Source organism: Suricata suricatta, chromosome 10, assembly GCF_006229205.1.
Source record: "Suricata suricatta isolate VVHF042 chromosome 10, meerkat_22Aug2017_6uvM2_HiC, whole genome shotgun sequence".
Taxonomy (NCBI): domain Eukaryota; kingdom Metazoa; phylum Chordata; class Mammalia; order Carnivora; family Herpestidae; genus Suricata; species Suricata suricatta.
Genome location: NC_043709.1, coordinates 98,317,733 through 98,336,593, shown reverse-complemented (window position 1 = coordinate 98,336,593; position 18,861 = coordinate 98,317,733). Strand labels below are relative to the sequence as shown.

The 18,861-nt window shown below is 50.2% G+C and overlaps 1 protein-coding gene across 1 annotated transcript in view; it reads right to left on the bottom strand.

The window, feature by feature from the left end:
* The window catches only part of ANO2 (anoctamin 2), a 326,751-nt gene that overhangs the window by 297,935 nt on the left and 9,955 nt on the right, over positions 1-18,861 (bottom strand). The window contains exons 2-3 of the mRNA XM_029955559.1: positions 8,382-8,572; positions 6,805-7,131 (exon numbers count right to left, since the gene is read on the bottom strand). Of these exons, the coding sequence (XP_029811419.1) occupies positions 6,805-7,131; positions 8,382-8,572 (518 nt within the window). The remainder of the gene's footprint in view (positions 1-6,804; positions 7,132-8,381; positions 8,573-18,861) is intronic.

Below are 18,861 nucleotides of genomic sequence, written 5' to 3'. Positions count from 1 at the left end.
CACAGTGTATGAAGTCAGAAGAGGCACCGGCCATGGGCCCTGGTGAGGCAGGTCATACCAGGAGCACTGGTCAGCCCCCAGCCCTGCGGGAAGACAGCAACTCAGCTCCAAGGAAGACAGACTGACCAGAAGAGTCAGTCCCCCTTGACTTGCTTGTCAGCACAGATTCCCTCTCATCAATGTTTCATTTATTTCAGACACTAACTAGCAGGCTGACCTGGTACAAGCCACGTCCTCCCAACTTTAGGCCCTGCTAAATATCCTCTGACGGCATCTTCTCAAACATCCCTGGCTGCACCTGGTAACAGAAAACCAGCAGGACACACAGCCAGCTAAGGTGGTGCACAGGCCAGAGGCCCTCAGCCAGGCCAGCCACTGACCCTCGGCCTCTGTCCTGTGGTGGGGGGGATTGGCAAATCAAAGCCTGGACATGCCTTTTAACCCTGTTTGAGGAATCTTAGAGACCTCTAGAAGCCCTAGTCAACAGATGGAAGACACCAGACGTGAAGGACATGAGAAACAGCCACACCCGAGCTCCTGTCCTCCTCGGCTGAAACCCTCAGCCTGCTTTTCACCAGACACACTGCCCAACTTCTTTCACAACCTGGACAGTGCTCATCTCTGGGTGGCTGACTCTGTAGACTAAATGCACCCCTGGAGAGTCATTTTAAGAGAAGAGGGGAAGCGGCTGCAAGGTTCAGGCCGGCTCCTCACCAGCCTGACGCCGGCTGGAACAGGGGACAACGGCTGCTTGAACCACCTCAGCAAGGTCGCCATTTGCATCGAGTGGCCATTTGCACTGTTAATTTTTGTTAACTCTTTGTAAAGGAAACATCTGCCCAGTTTTGGGGGGGCCTGACCTCCCCTCCTCGCTTCTCTCTGTACCCCACCCCTGGGCTGCCAAGGGGCCTCCCCCTCGGAGATGAGATCCAAGCAGCCCTGCAGAGGCTCCGCTCTGCTCAGCTGTGCAGCCCCAGGGGCAGGGGTTGCTGGGGCCTGTCTTTGTTGTGTCCCCTGAAGATCCCTCAGGGTAGGAGAGAGAGGCGGGTGAGAAGCCTAAGGCTCCCACGTGCAATTTCAGGGTGGGACGCGTGGGACGGGTACACACGCAAAGCCAGGGGGAAATCAGCACATTTTCCTCAGTCATTAGCACAAGTCTACAGCAGTGCGACTGCTACCCACACCCAGGGGACCACAGCAGCCATCACCGAGAAACAGCACGGACTGAGGCATCATTAACTCTCCATTTGTATTTTCCCTGTGTTCAAGGGAGCTTCTCCTCAGAATTCTGGGGAAGGAAGACCAGGAAGGTGCTGTGGAGGGCTTGGCAGGCATCCCTGGTGTGACAAAGACCCCAGAAGCTCAGATGGAGTTCGAACCCCAGTTGGATCTCGAAGCGGATGTCACCATGACTGAGCCCCGGCCTCTCTCAGCCTGTTTCCTTACCTCCTTCAAAAGATAACAGCCACCTGGTAGGATAGTCCCAAAGACGAAATGAGGGAGCACAAGTAAAAGTGGGATCCACATTAGCAGGCAAACCAAAGGCATGCAGGAAAGTCGGTTTCCTCCCTTAAAACCACAGGTTAACGATAGAGAGCAATTTCCCAAAGTCACTGCAGCTCCATCCAGGGGCCTAAGAGAACACACTGTTTAATTAGATGTATAAAAATTCTTCTGAAAAGGAAGTGGGAACAGGAATGATGACAAAGGTCAAGAAACAGTGGCCTCTGGTTTTAAGAAAGTAGAAGACACTCTGATTTTCTTGGCCCATATCTTTTCCCCTAAATAAGCCTTCATGTGAGATCATGACCTCCCACACCCCAGATGTCCTCCAGCCCATTCCTCTGACTCCATGAAGTAATTCGGGTTAGATGTCAGACGTCCAGGGCTCTAAGGTGAACAGTCAGGTGCCAGCGCCATCCTAAGACTTGCGGGGAGGGGTCCCCTCTCTGCAGAGGGGAAGGGGTTTGGTCAGTCCTAGCCTCCCACCTGACACCAAGTCAGAGAGGAGAGCACCACCTCCTGGTGTCTCCCAGCTGGCACTGGCTCTGCCAGCAGCAACCTAGGGACCTGTTGGAGATGCCAGACTGTGCCGAATAAAGGCAGCCTCTGCTATCAGTTCTCTGGTGCCCTGATCCTGGAGGAGCTAGCCCCACACAAGGCGGCCCCTGACCTCCATGTCAATGCCCTCTCCTCCATTCCCAGCTGCCCACACAGAGGAAGCTGTGGACATGCCTGTTAGAACTTCAGGGCCTAAAGGGTGGTCCACCCTATATCCTCCAATGCTCCCCAGGACTGCCACGTGCCTAGCACTGTGCCTGGCTCTGGGATCCCCTCTGGTGTCCTCCATTCATCTGAGTCTCTTTTTTTTTCTGCTGTCTGGGTCAGGGCAGGAGGCTTGGGAGAGGGTAGGAGGAGGTATGTCACAGAAGGCCTCGTTTAGCCACCAGCTCCACGGCCCCTTCTGGAGGCTCTGGCTGGGTAAGTCCCTCAAATGCTCGCACCAGCCTCCCACTCATCAGTAATACCCATCTCTAGACAGGTCACTCTCATGAATCCAAATTGGTAGTGAGGATGCAGGCATCTCTGCCACCCATAGGCATCTCCAGCATGATGTCTTCAAATGAGATCTAATCAGATGGCTACACATAAGAAAACATATATGTAAACTGTCACCTGATAAATACTACCTAGCCTTTAAAATATGAACGATGTCCATACATGGAACTATGCCCACTAACTGAAAATAAAGAACACCAAACGGAAAGCATACAACAATCATCTTGTGTAAAGTACACTCAGCCACCAGGGGCAGAAATGACTCCAGGATAGTCAATCCACCAGAATTTGATGGACACAAAGTTCTTTTGATCTGTAAGGCTAAGTGAATAGTTTTTAATGGGTCTCTCATACAAACCCATTTCCTCTCCATTTATCTTAAAATCAAATGGAAATGGGAGCCTAAAAGACAACGTGGCCCAGACAGGGAGGGGCAGCTGAGCAGATGGGGCCACCACACATGCCCTCCAACCTGCTGCCCAGGTGCAGCCAAGCTGTGGCCCCACCCCCAGGCAGTGCTGGCTCTGGCTGCTGCTCACGGCAAAGACTGAGCATCATGACGCTCAGAAGGGTTCTGCAGGCCCAAGAGACCCCCAGCAGGGGTGCTCAGGGGCTCCGGCTGATGAGGCTCCAGCCAGTGTTTGGCACTGACATGGCAGCATGAGGGAGAGGTGTGGAGGGGGAGCCCAAGACGATCAAAGACTTAAGGAGGTGACAACTCCTTTTCCATCTTGTTGGGGTGGCAAATGGTTGGGGTCAACGTGGGTGCCCATCACCCTTGGGGAAGCATCAGATAACTGCAGTGACAGCAACTGGCTCATCCATTAGGAAAAATGGGTTAGACATACGTGCAGAATGCAAAGGGTCTCAAAATACAGGGCTGAGCAGGAAAGTCAGAAATAGAACGAGCTGTAAGACAGGGTGCCTCCTAGGGAAATTTAAAACATGCATGGTTTCGAGAAACTGTCACAGCCAGTGGATCCTAAGGAGGGAGGACACCTAAATGTAATGTGGCATCTGGGATGCAATCCAGGCACAGAAAAAGGACAGTAGGTAAAAGCTAAATAAATCTGAATAAAGTAGAGACTTTAGTTAATGATAGTATATCAGTACTAGTTCATTAATTATGATAAAGGGACTATATAAATGCAGGGGCACCTGGGTGGCTCAGTCGGTTAACTGTCCAACTCCTGATTTCAGCTCAGGTTATGATCTCATGGTCACGACATTGAGCTCCAGGCTGGGCATGGAGTCTGCTTAAGATTCTCCCTCTACCTCTCCCTCTCTCAAAAGAAGAAGAAGGAGAAGAAGAAAAAGAAAAGAGAAGAGAGAAGAGAGGAAAGAAAAAAGAAAAGATTAAAAAAAAGAAAAGAAAAGATAAAAAAAGAAAAGAAAAGAAAGTACCATTTAATATAGATGTTACTAGTAGAGAAAACTGGGCATGGAGTGTATGGAAATGCTCTGTCCAATTTTTCTGTTCTAAACAATAAAATCTGTTTTTTAAATGAAAACCTTGTATAAAGCAAGAACAGCGCCGCCCACTCCCCCAGGAACATACTGCACTGGAATGACGGCCTGTGGGGGGAACAGGCAGGTACCACGGCAGGTATTTAAGTACGCGACGAGAGTCCTCTCTGCACATCAGTGGTGATAATGTACCATGACTGACAAGTGCCATTAACTTAACGCTTTGCATCAGAGGTCCCAAAACTAGTAATTAATTTTTAGAAAAGAGAGACAGACAACATTGCAGAAGAGTAGGTCATAAAGGCCACGTGAGTGGTGGGGGCTCTGGGTTGCTGAGTGACCTGAAAGGGCCTCGTGAACGAAGAGTTAAGCAGGCCTTGAAGATGGGGACTGGCAGGGGTGGGGGGAGGGAGGCACTTTGTGCTGGCTGCAGACCAGGGATGACCACCCAGGACACGCTCCATGCCCCCATCTAACACTGGTCAGTCCCAAGCGCTATTTCTGGGCCCTCCTGATTCCCAGCCAAAGCCAGAAAAACCAAAATGGCACCTGCTGGTGGGCAGCAAAGCCAGGCAGTGATACTGAGAGGAGTCCTAAGAGTTTCCAGGGCAGTTACATTTAAATTTCAGATCAGCAACAAATAATCCTTTCAGTATTAAGTATATCCCAAATATTACATGGGACATACTTACACTAAAAACTGATTTGCTGTTGATCTGAAATTCAAATGTAACTAGCCATCTTGAATTTGCTAAATCTGGAAACTCTAAATAATAATAATAGCAGGGATATGCACTATTACTGTTCTAAGTAGTTAATTTACTTGTCTTGTTTTCATCTTCAAACAACCCCCTAGAGAGTATATTGCTATCCCTTTTTTACTGACATAGAAACTTGGACTCCAAAGAACCAAGTCATTCACCCAAGGCTTTGAGGCTGGTTGATGCCAGACCTGGGATGTGAACATCTATCTAAAGAGTCCACCCTCTTGGTTGAAGGCAGAGGGAGGGGGAAAAGAGGTTGTGGTAATGGAGGAGGGCACTTGTGGGGAAGAGCACTGGGTGTTATATGGAAACCAATTTGACAATAAATTATTTAAAAAAAAAAAGAGTCCACCCTCTTGATCATGATTCTGGGTCCCAACTGGGTAGCTGGACAAGGCCCAGGCCTCTGCTCCCTGGCACCCAGAGACAGGTGTGTCCACAGCGCTGGTGCCTCAAAACACATTACCACCTGGAAAACCTTCCCATCAGACCCAATTCATCAAGTGAGCTTTGGGTTTCATAAATGAAAATCAAGGGAGCCCCAATTAGTCCTTAAAGAGCACAATCTTCCTACAATGGATGAAAAAATAAGAAGAGATGCATCTCCTACTTTAAGGGTCTAGAGAGGCAGCACACATCAGCAGGACAAGGGGAGCCAAGCCACATGCCACCCCTCCCGGAGACATAGCAATGGATGAATGACCCCTGGGGGCCCCTTCCAGTTTGGGGACAGTATTAACTTGAATCTTATACAAAACAAATTTCTGATGAAAATGGCACCCCACCCCTCAGCATGGCTCATATTTAAGGAGCATTTATTGAGCACCTACTGTGCACATTGTGCCAGATGTTTTCATTGCCTATCAATTGATGGGGCATGTAAACCTACAGGGTATTTACCTATTTTGCAGATAAGGAACCTGAGATTCAGGGAGATGACTTATTTATTCAACTATACTTGTTAAGTACCTACTACACAACTTTATTGTTCAGACTCTGTCCTGAGTGCTAGGGATGTATAAGTGAACCAAACAAGACCCCTGCCTTCATGAAGCTGGTTGGGGCACAGATAAAAAATAAATCTATTATGTTGTTTCAGGTAGCAGCGCCAAGTGTGATGAAGGGAAGTAAAGCATGGTCAAGGAGCTGAGTGCTGGGGTGGGAGTATTTTAGCTGGGATGGTCAGGAAGATGTCTGAAAGAGGTGACCTTTAGGCAGAGGTCTGAAGTGAGGTACTGAGCACGCACAGGTCTGAAGGGTGCCCAAGGCAGAAGGGACAATCAGCGCAAAGGCCTTGAAGTAAGGGTGACCAACACACAACCATGATAAGGCCAATGGGCTGGAGGAGGCACAGGAAGGTGGGAGGGGTAGAAGATGAGTTCAGAGAGGATGGCTAGGGCAAGTCATCTTTAAATGATCTCTGTGATATAAAGAAATGGATGGATGGATTCAAGGATGGATGGTGAGATGGACACATGGATATGTGGATAAGTGAACTTAAATAGATCCCTTTAAGCTGGTACTGACCAGAGGTGAGAACACATGTGGCTCACAAGTTGATAAAATATGTCAATATTCAGTTTCCAATTAATCACCTCCTTCAGAGGGCCCCCGGCAAGCACATTCCTCAGTGAAGTATATCCCCTAGAGAGGAATTTGCTCCAAAGCTGCACAGGCAATCTGGGTCTTCATCCCAAGGAGACTATTTGAAGAAACCAAGGCAAGGCGGAAGTGTCTTGCCTCCAACCTCTAGACCCATGCCCCCGGGACAGGCTGGACATCACCACCACAGCCTCTACCATCTGGGACTCTCCTAGGCAGGTACCAGGTGTCCCGATACTCCTCCTCAAGTTTTTGAACAAGAAAATCTGGTGTGCTCACCAGATTAAACAAACAAAAAAATGCCACATGCCAGAATAAAGCCAATGCTCCCTGCAGGGGACACTGGTCACCAGGGCCCCAGTCTTGCAGGGCCATCCCATCCCATGACCCTTTGTCACCTGCCCAGCCTCACCTCCATGTCCTTCTCAAGCTCCAGCCCGGCCTCCATCAGGTTGTGCTCAAACTCCTCCCGCTGCTCCTTCCTCTCCTCCTCCAGGGCATCGAGTGGCCCCAACTCAATGTCACCGTGGCCCCCAGCATGAGGATCCTTGCCCGTCTCCCCATTGGAGACAATCGCCAGTGAGTGGCCAGGGGAGCCATGACCAGGGTGTACCCCACGTTTCCGGTAATGGTAGGCGAGCACATAGTCGACCTTCCTCTGGTTGTCATGGAAGTGCATACGGCTCAGACGGGCCTCCGAGGATACTGGCTCATTGGCGTCCAGGTAGTTGTTGATGACCTGGCCAGAGACAATGGGGCAGGGACAGAGAAGTGCAGTGAGGGAGATGGGGGAATGGGGGAGGCTGACCCTGGCTCTCAGCCCAGGGAGGTGGACTAGGAGAAAGCCGCTCAGGCCCAGAGGCCCCAACGCCCCCCAGTGAAGGGGCAGAGTGGTCTTAGTCCTTCCACCACACCCAGCCCACTCAACCCTCCACCCACCTGTCCACAGCCTAGACACTGGTGCCTTCACTCCCGCCCTGGCATCCGTGCACACACATGTGCTTACATGCACAGATTATATATGCAGCAGTGAAGCCCCAGACATCCACACCTGCCTGCACCCCAGAGCCATGCACACCCCCCTGCACATGCACACACAGCATCTACATGCAGCACCACTGCACCAGCTCTCCTGCACACATCTGTGCACAAGTGCACTCTGACACACGCACTGTAACACACCCACAACAGTCATCTCCTTGCAGAGCTGCCCGCCTGCTTGCAAACACATGCACACTTACGCACGCAGCTTACTCACTGGCAAGTTCTCCGGATCCATTGGAACAAAGGCCTGTTTCTTGTCACCTGGCCCACCCCAGCCCCACCTCCTGGGGATTCACTCCACACTATGCCCTTCACAGCCCCACATCCTCCTCCTCCTCCTCCACCTCTGCGGCCACCAGTGTGGATGGCGGCAGGGGCACTGACTTCTGCTCTCGGCCAGCCTGGAGATGGGAGGTTGAGAGAAGAGGAGGAGAAAGAACAAGGCGGAGCAGGAGAGGGACCTGCCTCCCTCCCTTTGGGTGTTTCCCTGTTTATTACTGGTTTGATACCCGGCTGCCTCTGCTGCCACCTGAGAGGTCACCTGGGCAACCAGATGAAGCAGCAGCCACAGGGGAAAGCCTCAGAGCCACCACAGCAGAGGTCTGGTTCCTCAGACCCATGCGGGGACCCAGGGAGTCTGCAGACCAACAGGTGGGCTCACGTGGCCTCTCACCCCTCCTTCTCCCTGTCCTCTGACCACAAGACTCCAGCAGGGTCGTTCGAGATACTGGGCACCATGACTTGGAGAGAGAGGAGAGGAAAAGGCCCTAACAAAAACCCTGGATCGATCAATATCTCTCTCTCTAACACACACACACACACACACACACACACACACACACACACACACACACACACCCTGCCCCCCAGGTGGAGAGTGTCTCAATCAGGAGGCGCCCTTCGGGCCCCCAGCAGGGCCAGCCTTTACCCCACCCCAGCACTCACCAAGCCGCCACAGGTGCTCCCTCCCCTGGAGGGCGGGCCAGAATCTCGGTCATGGTCAGAACTGCCCTGCAGACCTGGGGCTTGGGAACCAGGCACTTTGAGGTACTGCTGGCCACGTTTGGGGCCCTGGGTCCCTCTGGCCACTGCCTGAGGGCTCAGTCGGCGTGGGGAGCCAGGGAGCAGGGGTATATCTGTGAGAGGAAAAGACAAGGGAGGCAAAGCAGCTTCAGGTGGTAGAAAACCCAGGACACAGAAAAACTGAGGCACTGATGAAGGGAAACTGGGATATCCCTAAGAAAAAGGCCACGTCTCCTCACAGCCTTGGTTAGCCGGGTCACACTGGTCACAGAGCAGGGGAGAGTATAGAAGAAAGCAGTGGGATGGGAAGAGGGTCTCACCCACGATACACACACGCACGCACACATGCCCACACACAGGGCGTGGAGCCACCAGCAGGAGCCCCTGCAGATAATGGCTGTCATAATCTCGTATAATTCCCAGACAAGGGGAGAAGGTGGCTCCAGCGAGCTGGGGTAAGTGGAGCACTCCCCGGAGAGACACCTTGAATTAATGCCAAAGGCTTGATGTTTGGGGCCTCTCCCAGGGCAGCCAGGCAGCCCACACGCTGCCAAGCCCTCTTATCCTGAGGAGAGAGCGAGGACAGACCAAATGTGGGGCCCCTGAGGGCAGGGCCCTGCTCTGACAAAAGCACTGCCTCCAATGCCCTTGAGGGGTTCCCATGCACCTGCTGCTCCCACTGGGGCCTCGGAGCTCCACGGCCCCTTCTGGGCCCTCCACAGAACAGCCCCCATAACAACCCACAGTGGGAGCCAGTGCTATTTCGGAAAACTTCCAGCTTCACCCCAGGAGGGAAAGGACCCAGGCTGGTGACAGAATTGCAGAATGTCAGAACTGGAGGGGAATGAAGCATTAAACACTGCTTTGCACCAAAAAGCCCCCAGGAAGGGGCCATGAGCTGACAGGGCCTGGAGGCCGATGAGACTCGATCTGTCCCTACATCTAGAAATACCCTTTCTAGCAAAGCAGCACAGCCCAGTGTGCCTGGGCCTACCCCTCAGCTGTGCCACTTGCTCTGGGACTTCTCTGAGATGGTTTCTTCAACTGCAACATGAGAATCCCAAACTTGCAGGGCTGTGGTGAGAATCTGAAGCAGACGCACATGCAAAGCACCCAGGGCAGTCATTAGCCCATGGGTGCGCAATAAAAAGTGCTCATTATAATTATTATCATTTTTATTTTGAGCTCCAGGTAAGAAGAAATCTCACCATATACATCCAGCTCAGCCCTTAGCACCTGCTGAAGGAACAAAAAGCAGCTTGAAGGAGACCTTCTGGTCAGTCACTAGCTTACAGACCACCCCCTTAGGTACCCAGCTCTCTGCTGGACAGTTCAGGAGCCCTAGAACACTTGGTCCCCATACTGGAAAGTCTTATCTTCTCTTTACAAAGACAGACATGGAGGTAGGAAGTACAATAAAGACCAGCAGAGAGAAGCTCTCATAATCTAATTCTGTGCGATGGGCTCCAGTCCATATTGTGGAAGACCAGAAAGCCTGGAAGGCTTCCAGAGGAACTGAGCTTGAAGCTGGTCTTGAAGGGTGGACAGCTTCTGAAAGGCAGGGCATAGAACACAGAAGAGCAACAGTGGGCATGCGCACTGGTAGAGTGACAAGGGGTCTCCAGCTCAACACATCATGGGAGAGGATTCTCTCTTTGGTCCCTAGTCTTGCCTCATCCCTTTCACCCCTATGCCTTTCTGCCCACCACCTGGCCCAGGGTAGGACTAAGAACAGGGCTCCACAGTCCAGAGATGGCTTGGAAACCTTCAGATGCATGTCTAAGGAGCCCAAGACCACCCTGATGTATAACTGGACAGATGACAAAAGTGATGTTCACTCAAGCATTCATATTCACAACTGTGACTTGAGATGGCTCAGATTCAGCCAGCCCAAAACTCTGGTCAAACCACTATCCAGGAGCCATGATCTCCTGAAGGTACAACCTGGGGTTTGGAGCTGACCTTCAGGGTCCCACCAGCCATCCCAGCAGCAACTTCTGCTTGCCTCTGACAAATGGACTATGGCTGTATGAGGTCCTGTGTTCATGCCCGCCTTTTCTCCCCAACCAACGAGAACACAGCAGATGGCTGCATCGTTCCAGCTGCAGAAATACATGCCAGGCAAACATGATACAGAGGTCAAGAGACCCAAGAGAGCTGGCTTACGCCATGAAATGAAGGCTGAGGGAGGATGTGAGTGACATCTGGGCATCAGGAAGAATGGGGCAGGTGAACAGACTCCACAGCAATCCTCTAAGAAGCTGAGAAAAGGTGGATTGGGGTTGATCAGAAGCAAAGGCCATCCACCCTCCTACACTGTTGGTGGGAATGTAAACTGGTACAGCCACTCTGGAAAACAGTATGGAGGTTCCTCAAAAAACTATCAATAGAACTCCCCAATGACCTAGCGATAGCACTGCTGGGGATCTACCCAAGGGATACAGAAGTGCTGATGCATAGGGGCACATATACCCCAATGTTCATAGCAGCACTTTCAACAGTAGCCAAATCATGGAAAGAGCCTAAATGTCCATCACCTGATGAATGGATCAAGAAGATGTGGTACATATATACAATGGAATACTACATGGCAATGAGAAAGAATGAAATCTGGTCATTCATAGCAACATGGATGGACCTCAAGGGTGTCATGCTAAGTGAAATAGGTCAGGCAGAGAAGGACAGATACCATATGTTTGCACTCACTAGTCTAACAGGAGAAACCTAACAGAACACAATGGGAAGGGGAAAGCGGGGGAAAGAGTTGGGGAGAGGGAGTGAGGCAAATCATGAGAGACCTTTGAATGCTGAGAACAAACTGAGGGCTGAAGAGGGAGGGGAAAAAGGGAAGAAGGTGATGGTCAAGGAGAGGGGCACTTATGGGGAAGAGCACTGGCTGTTATATGGAGACCAACTTGGTAATAAACTATTAATAAAAAAGAAGTAAAGGCCATCATACACAGCCAATGAGACATGTTGCTCATTTGAAAATACTCTTTCCTTTGTTGACCATTCACTTGGCTCTTGGTACATGCTGCCTTACACAACAGATTCCTGGGGCTTCAGGACTTACCTGCCTTCCTGGGTTATGGGTGCCATGAAGGGCTAGCTCACCGAGCTCTGGAGCCCCTGGATGGATTTTCACAAAGCTTGGACCTGGGGTCTCTTCTCTACACTCTTACCCTTCCCCTGGATACTCTCAAAGGATACTCTCATCTGCTCCTACAGCCTTAATTATCACCTATGTACCCATAAACTCTTAATATTTTACCTTTAACCATTACTGTCTTCTAGCCCTTGGATCCACACATCCTCCTGCCTACCTGGCATCTCCACTTGGATGCTTCAGAGCCCCTTCAAAACCTACCTACATCTCCAAAACTAAACTCACAAACTGCTCTGCAAGATGACTCTCTTCCAGGATTCCCTATCGCTATGAATGCCACCATTACGCTCAGTCTACACACCAAAAATCTACAGGCAGCCTCCAGAGCCTTCTTCCCTCATGCCCCATAGCCAATGTGTCACCCACTCCTATGAATTCTGCCCTGAAATATCTCCAAAATCCATCTGTTTTTCACCGCCTCCATGACTACTACCTAGTCCAAACTACCATGCTCGTTCAGCTAGATAACTCCAACAGCCTCCCAACAGCACCCGCTCCATGCACCCTTGCTCTCCTTCACCATTCTCCAAAAGGCAGCCGGGGGGTCCTTTCAAAATGTCGACCTGGCTATGACACCCGCATCTGTGGAGATTTCTGGTGCTTCCCAGCACTCTCAAGCTGTGAGCCCCTACACAGCCTGGCCTGCTCACGTCTCCACCTCATCTCTCTCCGTGTCCCGCTGCATCTCTGAGTTCCAGCCATACCACACTATTTGCAGTGTCTGGAATGCACCATACTCCCTCCCAGCCCAGGGTCTGACACGTGCTCCTCCCTCTGGCTCCAGTGTGCTTCTTTGGTTCACTGTGGGCCACCTGCTATGTTAGTCATTAGGGACCAGAAAATCAGAAGTAACACAGTCCTGTTTCAAGAAGCTTCTGATCAAGGTATAAAACAGAAATAGTCAGATAGTACAGGAAAAGCTAATTTGCTTCCACTCCAGACATGACTGAAATTTCAGAAGCTGAGGTAGTGCTGGGAGGGCTTGGGGGACACACAGATGCATGTAAAGTCAGCAAAGGCCTCCAAACTTTATCCGATGGACTCCACTGGTCAGCAGGGGACTGTAGAGAGCAGGGCATTTATTGGCTGGCGTCACTGAATAAAGATAACCTATTGGTGGCAGCCCATTGATTGTCTAGTCAAAGGAACTCCTGTGCTCCAAGCTTCTGCCCAGATCCGACCACCCCAACTGACTCCCCCATATGGGACTAGCCCATCTTTGGACTATTCACACCCTCATAAACCTCCTGGAGCATTAGAGTGGGGGAGAGAAAGGCCCTCCTCACCTAGTCAAAGTGTAACGAGATGAAAATGACCAGCAGCCTCCTACTAAACATGGACAAAGGGAAGACCCAGCTTGACATGAGAACCTGCTCACATCCACCTCTGCCCCATTCTATTCTCTCCCGCCATTTTCAGAGGGATCTTGTCAGATTATACCGCCCCACTCTCCCACTGAAAGCCTTTCCCACTTTCAGTAGCACTGAAAGGTGCTACATCCATTCCCCAGTATTGTTCCCGCCCTCCTTCCTATTCCCCTCTTTGAGACTAGAGTCTTTCTAAACATTCTTATCTGCTCCATTTTGTAAGACACTAAGGCACAGTGGCACCCAGGGGCATGTGAGGAGGGGAGGGGGTTGTACTTGTTGAGGGGAGGAAGGAAAGGAAGGGAAGGAGGGCAGTGTTCTGGTCTTGACCTGATATTTGGAGGACCTGCAGCCTGTCTGAGTGGTCCATGGCAGTCTTTTGCAGGCCTGGAATAAGAAAGTCACTAAAAGTCAGGCTGTGATTTGTGACAACATGAGCGTCGCACAGGTGTGGGATCTACAGACAACTGAGAAGTGCTAGGTCAATGGCCACGCTGTTCTCCATCCTCCTCTACAACCCCTCTTCAGGATTAGCCAACAGCACTCTGCCACACGGGGAGCCCCGCACTGAGCCAGGAAGACCCTCGGCACCTAGGCCTGACATTGCCAGAATTTCAGAAAAATAATGTATTTTCTCTGACTGAACATTTTACCTCCATGATTGAGAGGAGGGTGTCATTACTGTATCTTTTCCTCACAGAGTAAAGATGATACAGGAAGAGAAGAGATTACAACTCCTTGGAAGTGCATGAGCTATAGAAAATGCAAGGGATCTTTTCCAAATCCTACTCCGGGGCCTCAGGGCCCACCCCCTTCATCTGCGCCTGCCCATCCCAACTTCCCTGCTCCATTCCAGTCACTGTGCCTTAAGTCCCCAGAATTCCCCCTTCTGTGCCACCCACCTGCCTGCTGACTACTCACCTTCTCCTGGAAGTTCTCCTAGACTAGGAAAAGAAGCACCAGCTGCCTATCCCCCATGACTACAATTTCCTTTCTCATCTGGAACCACCATATACTTTGTAATCCATTATGTTTATTTATTGATTCTGTGAGAGAGCGAGCAAGCACACAAGCAGGGGAGGGGCAGAGAGAGAGGGAGTGAGAGAGAACCCCAATCAAGCTTCACCCTGTCAGCGCAGAGCCTGACGTGGGGCGTGAACTCACAAACTGTGAAGTCATGATCTGAGCCAAAACCAAGAGTCGGACGCTTAAACGACTTAGCCACCCACAAGCCCCTCTTATCCTTTAGACCCTACTATTTCAGGGGTGAACTCTGTCTCTTCTAGAAGGATCCAAATTCCACCACCCAGAAAGGCTGCCAGTACCTCAGGCTGCAATATAGAAGCAGACAAAGATGGAGCAGGATCAGAGATCTGCCAGGGAAAGAACAGAGGCCAAAGGCAGGGAAAGGCCCAAATCTAAATGGGGAAAAAAAAAAAAAAAAAAAAAAAAAAAACCAGGTACAACTTGTTTTCTGGTCCTCCCATCGCCTGCGCTTTCACACACCTAACCAAGGCCCCACTCCAGCCGTGGTCCCCATTCTGTGCTGCACTTTCTCACCCACCACCAGGGTCTTCTGACACCCATTCCCCCTTTAGCTGTTGGCTGAGAAGCTAATACACTGCCAACTGCAGATAGCCCGCGCTGGCATCCTGAGACAATCAATACAATGAAAGCATTCTGAAAACTCTCAGGGGCTCTGGAGATGTCGCCGTCCCAAAGGAGTCCAGGGGCATGGGTCTCATTGTGAGGAATAAGCTCTAGTGGCGGACACTGCTGCACCATGCTGGGTGAGGGGAGAGATGCCGGACCCTTCGACTCATACCTCACCTCTCGGACAGTTTGGCGAGAACCCTCAGGGTCACAGCAGAGGATCAGAGCAAGGAGGGGTCCCTGAGTCAGGGCAGGAGCAGGCTGTGGGGAGTCAGAGGGTGAGAAGAGCTTGGGCAGTAGCTGATGGTGAGAAAACCAGAACAAAGGGACCCAGAGGCAGAGTCAAGAGCAGGGCAGCAGCAGGCTGCGCAGACGGGGAGCAAGAAGTGGGTTAGCCAGGCACAGAGGAGGCTGAGGTGAGTCACCAGGGCCCAGGGAGATTTCCAGAGCCTCCAAGAAAGAACAGCAGGAGGTGGCTTCCTGTGGGAGCTGGACCTCCAGGCAGCACGGCTGTTCCTCGAAGCTTCCCTCATGGCATCATTACTGCCTCATTACTAACCTCTGACAGAGGAAGTGTGAGATGCCCTGAAAAACAGGGCTGCCCCTCTCACCGGCCTTTCAGGGCCATTGCTTCCAGCAAAGCCAGATAGGTCAGGGCTGCCCTGAGTGGAGACAGCGCATCCACACTCTCCTAGGCCAGGGACAAGACTCCAGGTACACCTCAGAGAGACCTGGGTACTTTCAGATTTTGAGGATGCTCGCCTTAACCATCCCCAAGCATCCTGGGATGAATGGACTGCATTTCAGTTAGGGTCAACTCTTGTACTGAGGTCTTACCCTGTTTTTCTGCATGAATCTGACAGTCAAAATTTGAGGCTCCAAGCTTAAAATCTGGACTTGCAATGGCCCTGCTGATCACCCTGCCCCCTGCCCCATAGCTCCTGTTGAACAGTACCTTTCTCTGCTGCTGAATGTGGACAGTGACAGAGGGATGATCTTCCAGTGCCCTCACCCTCTGCGGCTCTGCTCATCTTGACTCAAAAACAGCCCTCTCTCCACTGATGCTCAAACATTCCCTTCCTAATGATGATACAGCCACACTGTGGATCCTTGACTTGAACCTGGATAAGAGCTAACTGGCCTCACTGCCACTAAGCTTGCTTCCTGCTGACCCTCAGGTCACAGCCTGACTGAGTTACTCCCACTCAGTGGCTTCCATTCTTCTTAGATGAAAACCAAATTGTCTGATACGCACACAAGACCTTTCATGATCTGGGCCCTGCCTACCTATCCGAATACTGTTTCATCTCCTAACATCTATCTATGGCCTGCTTGCCCCTTCCAGCCCCTCGCCCCAGGCACGCACCACATGCCATGCTCCAAGCTCACCTGGTCGCCCCTGGGGGGGTGGGGGGAGCATACATATATGTCATTGTTCACATCTCTATTCCTCTCAGACCGTTTAATCTCCTGGGTGCTGTGTAATACATTGGAAATAGAAGGCTTGCCTTAGATGCTCACAAGGAAGGCAGACTAATAAGGGAAACAGATTAATACAGAGATTTCAGAACAAGAGAAAAGCTAAGCCAGAGTATAAACATGGAACTACAGTAGCAGAAGCCTGCTGTTCTGCTTGAGCCAGTGGGTGTGATGTTTGAGAAGCATCTAGAAAAAATAAGTAGGCATCTTCCAGTGGGCGAGAGACAGAAGGAGATTCTAAGGAAAAAGGCAATCATTTGTATGGTCCTTTGCAATCAGCTGCTGGGCTTGGCTGTTTCAGGTCATCAGCCTCCTGAGAGCAAGGCCTACATTCTCCTCATGTTCCTTTTCCACCCACACAGTCCCTACTGGTGGCCTGTTATGTGGCAGGACTGGAAGTGGGGGGTAGGGCAAAGAAAGGACATTTCTGGCTTATAGTACACACTTTTTTAACATGGCCTACAAGGCCCTTTACTATCTTTCCTGCTAATATCAATCATCTCCTACGAGTCACTCCTCCCTCCCTCCCTCCCCTTATACCTCCCTCCATCCCTCTCTCACTCACTCGTTCTCTCTCTTTCTCTCTCTCACACACACACACACATACCAGAGAGACTGAACTACCAGCAGCTTCCAGAAAAAGGTGACCTGCTTTTTCTTATCCTTAGTCTTTGATCTTTGAAATTGTTCTCCCTTCTGCCCCTAAATATCTCTCCTCAACCAAGACTACTTGATAAGTCCCTTCCTGACAGCATTCTTAACAGATCTCAACCCTTTAAAAAGGCCTTGTAACAAAGAGCACTTATAGTCAACACTCTGAGCCCCTATGAGTGAAGACCCAGGTCAAGAAAAGCAGCAGCATTTCAGGAAGTGCTTCCCTCAGAGACAGAACCTAGGGACCAGGATCTGGAGGAGTTCCCCAAATGAAACCTGTTCATGAGCAGTCCTTCTTATGCTGTGGTTGTTAATGGCTGCTGAGATTAAGGGATAAATGTCCCCGCCTCTAGGTCAGGAGGAAGTAGCCAGTCTACAACGTAATTGATCAAAACTTCTGTTAGCTAATAATAATAGCATAATAACAAGAAAAGAACATAATGATGCAATGGTGAGCAAAATGAAATCCTTCCTCCAGCCTCTCTACACAGATCACACACACACATGCACACACATACACACACGACTTTATGAGGCTGACTGACTCCTCTCCTGGACATGCTTGGTGGATTCCCAGTGTCCCCCATCTTCCTCCACACCCACAAACATCTCCCACCTCTCATCTCTTCCTCCTGGTATGACCAAGATTGATGATCTCTGCCTTATTCTGAGCTCTCCAAAGAAGGTGGGACAGATTTCTGTTGCCCAAAATGGACTAGCTCTGAGGTTAAAGCCTAAGACAGCTCCCCGCTCAGACTGCAGGGGCCTGTGGGTCTGGATGGGGTATGAGAGATACAGAGCGATTCGGCAGACAAGAGGAACATGGATGCACCTAAGGATTTTATAAAATATCCCAAATACACATATAATTGATAGGAAACTGCTCAAAAGTTTTCTCTCTGCTACAGCATGGTTAACTGAAATAAATAAATTCATATCATATAGACAGCAAGCCTCATGAGCTTGGCAGTGCTCTCCTTGAGGACAGGAATAGTGCCCATCCTGTTCACCACTGTATCCTTAGCCCCAAACATGAGGACTGGCACATAATTGTGAGCCAGGACAAGTGCCTTCCCGCAGCTTGGGAAGAGGGAGCTCAACATCAACCATCAACTAAGATGGTTAACACCAAGTAGAAACTTGAAGAATTGCTCATGAACACACCTGAACACCCCGAGGGACTCCCATAATTGCCAGGCCAGACCTTTAAAAGGACTGGGGATCGCATCCTAACCAGCGGGGGAAGAGCTTGAGAGACACATTCCTTAACGTCTCTGACTCCACCTCTACTAAGCGGCTGTGGTGACCTAGCCAAAGACAAACCGCCCTTCCTTAAAACCAGATGTGTCCTCATTTGACTATCAGTGAGGTTATGATCACCACATTCCAAAGGACAAAACCAGGAGGAGTGGTTCTGGAGAAGGAGAAACAGAAGCATACACGAACTGCCCATTTTAAGCATATTTCAAAACTCTAGAAGTAAAACAAATGAGCAAAGGAAAAGCAGAGAATCAAACCAAGAAACAGACATAAGGAACAAACTGATGACTACCAGATGAGAGGTGGGCGGGATGGTGGGGGTAATAGGGGATGGGGATTAATGAGTACACCTGTCATGATTAAATTAAATTAAATACAATAAATGTTTTAGAAAAATAATGAGATCACACTTGCAAACCCTAGCACAGAGCAGATGCTCCGTAAACAATAGTTCTCATCTCCGTAATTATCAACATCATCATCATCATCATCATCTGGGAACTCTGGCATCAGACAGATTAAAAATAAATTTAAAAATTCATTCCTTCATTCAAAAACCATTTAATAAGCATTTACCACCTCACTCCTTCCCTGGATGCTGAAACTTGGAAGACCTCAGAGCCTTACCTGGAGATGGAAATGTGTAAGTCTATATAACTTCAATACAGGAAAAGAAGTGTGACCGTACCACCTCCAAATTATCACTTTTGATAAGTCCCTAAAATAGAGACCACAAGTTGTTTACCAAAAATCTATGCTCTCCTCTTCTTTCTGGACCTAGAGCTAGATTGTATTTTTCTAGCCTTCCTTGCTACGGCAGGCT